Raw genomic sequence first — 3,206 nt, forward strand, 5'->3', positions numbered from 1 at the left:
GCTCGATCGACGTTGTGATTATGACTTTACTACTAGACGCAGAAGACATAACGGCTGCGTTCGAGTGTACCCGCGTTGATACTCTAGTGTCCATGTTCCTGGCTGTAACAGTCTCTGTAACGTCTTTATCGCTGGACGCGAAGATGAGTTCGCGCCATCGACTGAGTGAAGATTCGTTGACACCGTAGATTATCGCGTCGACGAGACCTTGTGACACAATGCAGGCCTGCTTAAGTCAGTGCTGTGGCAGAGTAGTGGTGAGATTACTAACTTTGTCAACCGTCTGCAACGCAAATGGAGCTGGAGTATGCTTGATGGTCTGATATACACGAATGGCAGTAGGCAGTGTCCACACCAGCATATACACCACAGGATACATAATCATCAATCGTGCAATCTATCTCATAGTTAGCACTATTTCGTGCGCCATCGGAAACAGAAGTAACAAACCCTTTGCAGTCTTCGACGACCAGCGGCATCTGACTCGTGATACCGCCAGACATCATGATTCGATCGCGTAACAGTCCTTTCTCGAGAAGGTTCCGATGCCGAGTTTGAGTTCCCAAGCGAGATGAAGCTCTTGTGCGACTTTCGAAGAATAAAGTACAGACGGGCGTACATGGAGAGGATGGTGATGATGATGACCCATCGCGGGACGAAGTTGGCGAGCAGGCGGACTTCATCAGAAGTGAACCAGCACCCTAATAAAGTCAATACAACCCCCTATTTTAGTGCTTCATGACGTACAAGCTCCAATATCACCATACCCCGCCAGTTTCAGTCCAAGACCAGCCCATAGCAAACTGAGTGCCCATGGTAGACACGAAAGAAAGATGCGTTGATCTTGGACCCACGACGATAAGGATTTGTAGCCTGCTAGAATGACGTAGGTACACAACGCAATAGTCAATACCCAGTAATCGGTCTGTATGACAAAGACTTGGGTCATGAAGCCATTGAAACTGCAGAATGTCTGGTGTTCTGGGGCGCCGATCTCGTTGCCGTTGATGTTCATGGCAGTTGATGAGAGGAAGTTGAGCGCCATGAGAAAGTCGCTAGCTGCGAGGCCACTGAAACTAATGAGTACATAAGAGGTTGAAGAGTGAGTGCTAGGGTTACAAACAGGATGAGTTGATGGCGGAATGACTGGAGACTTTTGAAGACCTATGCATCGTAAGCTAATTGTCTCATAGCGATGTGCCTTGGGTCATTACACAGAAGCTGACGATGATCCAACCAGCTCCAAGGATGGAAAGAATCGACACGACCAGGATAACAATACTTTGCAGGACCATCTCTGAGCGATCAGCCGGAGCGGCTAGTGCCTCACGACGATAAACATGCATTGGCGACTCCATTGTCGAAGATTAGACGCCTAGCGAGGCGCTACGACTGGGGAAAATCAGATGGCGCGATAGACTTCGAGCTTGACAGGACGGACGCAGAGTAAGGCTACAAATGCAGGAGCGTGAAACGCTGATCTTAAGGGTCATTGATTGCTACAGCGGGTACCATTTCCGTTATCGTCCCAACTCAGCTGTTAAGTCCAGATATCCCCGGCCATGGCAGGATGCACAGACAAGTCAAAAGCGTCCTAAGCGTAACGTGCTAATGGATAGCTATCTTGACATGCGTACTTAGTAACTCTTATCACCTGTCAAGACTTTGCTCTTGACCAAAGCTAGCAGGCAGGTCAAGTACTTAACATCACCCAAATAGGAATCTCGAGAATCTCGAGTCATTGACCCCTTAAAAGGGACCGTTATTGAAGATAAATGCGTTGGTGGCTTGCTTCAGCTGCTGGCTGTACCTGTTTGAGACCAGGGGTTTTATCTTGATGCAGAGAATGGGGTTGTGTTATTGGTTGGGGCGGCTGTCAGCTCCGGAGATGCAGAAATCGGGTGGCTTGCCCCCACACGGGCACTGATAAGGAAATGTTGCGGGGTTTGTCGACGAGGTGAGAGAACATGGCTATTGATCGATTATTTATAGGGAGTCTAGAGTGAAGAGAGAAGAATTGTGGTACTGTTTGGAATGAAGTGATGGTTGAGGGTAGAAATGACAAATAATGTTATACCTAAGCAGGTTGTCTACATGGATCAGTGAGAAATGAGTGATAAAGGCGAGACTCAATGCATCGTCAGTTTGACTCAATTGAAGAAGCAATTAAGAAAACAATTCCAGTAAATCTCGAACGCGTAATTATGTCATACCTATAGAGAGATCTGATCAACGTCGTATCAATCGCCGCTCAGTCCCGCCCCTCGTCATCCCATCTTTAGAAAACGCGCTTCTACGCGTCTACGTCGCGTCAAACCCTCATGACGTCGCAACTCCACCAGCTCCATCACCAAGCGAGAATAACCGTTCCATCACGAATACGAATTGCTTCCAAAAGATCAGCCAATCTTATCAATCTCATCAGCTCATCTCGTCCATCCTCAGAGTCCAAATGTCTCAGCCGCGCAAGAGTCGGTGAACACAGGCAAAACTTTGTTCCGCTCCGCCCTCCTCCCTACCCCACAAACCGTACGTTCCCTCAGACCATTTCATCAACTCCTTCCCGCACGCGACACAACTCCCCCTCGAGAACATCACCATCAAAATGGCCAATCTGGGTGTTTTCGCAGGCGTCACAACACTCGTCGTTCTGCTCCTCACCTACGGCGTACCCCTCTTTCTGAAGGAGTACTTCCCCTGGCAGAGTCTCTACAAGCAGCGTCACGGCAGACCTACCGTGACTACAAAGTCGTACAAGGGACGTACTGCACTCATCACGGGTGCGAATGGAGCGTTTGGATCGCGGGCGGCCAAGATATTTGCGGAGAGAGATGTTGAGACGCTTGTGCTTGTTGATGTGAGGGATTGCAGTGGTGTGAAGGAGGAGATTGAGAAGGAGTTGCGGGAGGCGGGGAAGCCGGTGCCCAAGATTCTGGTCTGGCAGGCTGATTTGATGACGTTCAAGGGATGTCAGGAACTTGGGGCCAAGGCGAAGGAGCTGGAGCATCTGGATCATGTTTTGATGACCGCGGGAATTCTGGCGTTTAATCGTCGTGAATCGCCTGAGGGCTGGGAAACTTGTGAGTTTAACGATCTCAAGCTTGGGAGCATACTAACCTGTAACAGCCATCCAAGTCAACTTCCTCTCCGGCGCACTCCTCTCTCTCCTCTTCCTCCCCCTCCTCAAGTCCTCCCCAGCCAACCCC

The 3,206-nt window shown here is 49.6% G+C and overlaps 2 protein-coding genes across 2 annotated transcripts; one reads left to right on the plus strand and one right to left on the minus strand.

Moving 5' to 3' along the window:
• FTJAE_6018 (G coupled receptor 1) lies at window positions 1-1,358 on the minus strand (the record flags this gene model as incomplete). Its single annotated transcript, XM_037352588.1, has 6 exons — window positions 71-226; window positions 272-397; window positions 451-701; window positions 748-1,070; window positions 1,124-1,164; window positions 1,227-1,358. Coding segments are annotated over 6 exons (1,029 nt in total), but the record flags the coding sequence as incomplete, so codon positions are not given.
• A 1,247-nt stretch (window positions 1,359-2,605) lies between these two features.
• Window positions 2,606-3,206, plus strand: FTJAE_6019 (WW domain protein; the record flags this gene model as incomplete). Its single annotated transcript, XM_037352589.1, has 2 exons — window positions 2,606-3,080; window positions 3,127-3,206. Coding segments are annotated over 2 exons (555 nt in total), but the record flags the coding sequence as incomplete, so codon positions are not given.

The sequence above is a fragment of the Fusarium tjaetaba genome, assembly GCF_013396195.1.
Source record: "Fusarium tjaetaba strain NRRL 66243 chromosome Unknown NRRL66243_c0000115, whole genome shotgun sequence".
NCBI classification, from domain to species: domain Eukaryota; kingdom Fungi; phylum Ascomycota; class Sordariomycetes; order Hypocreales; family Nectriaceae; genus Fusarium; species Fusarium tjaetaba.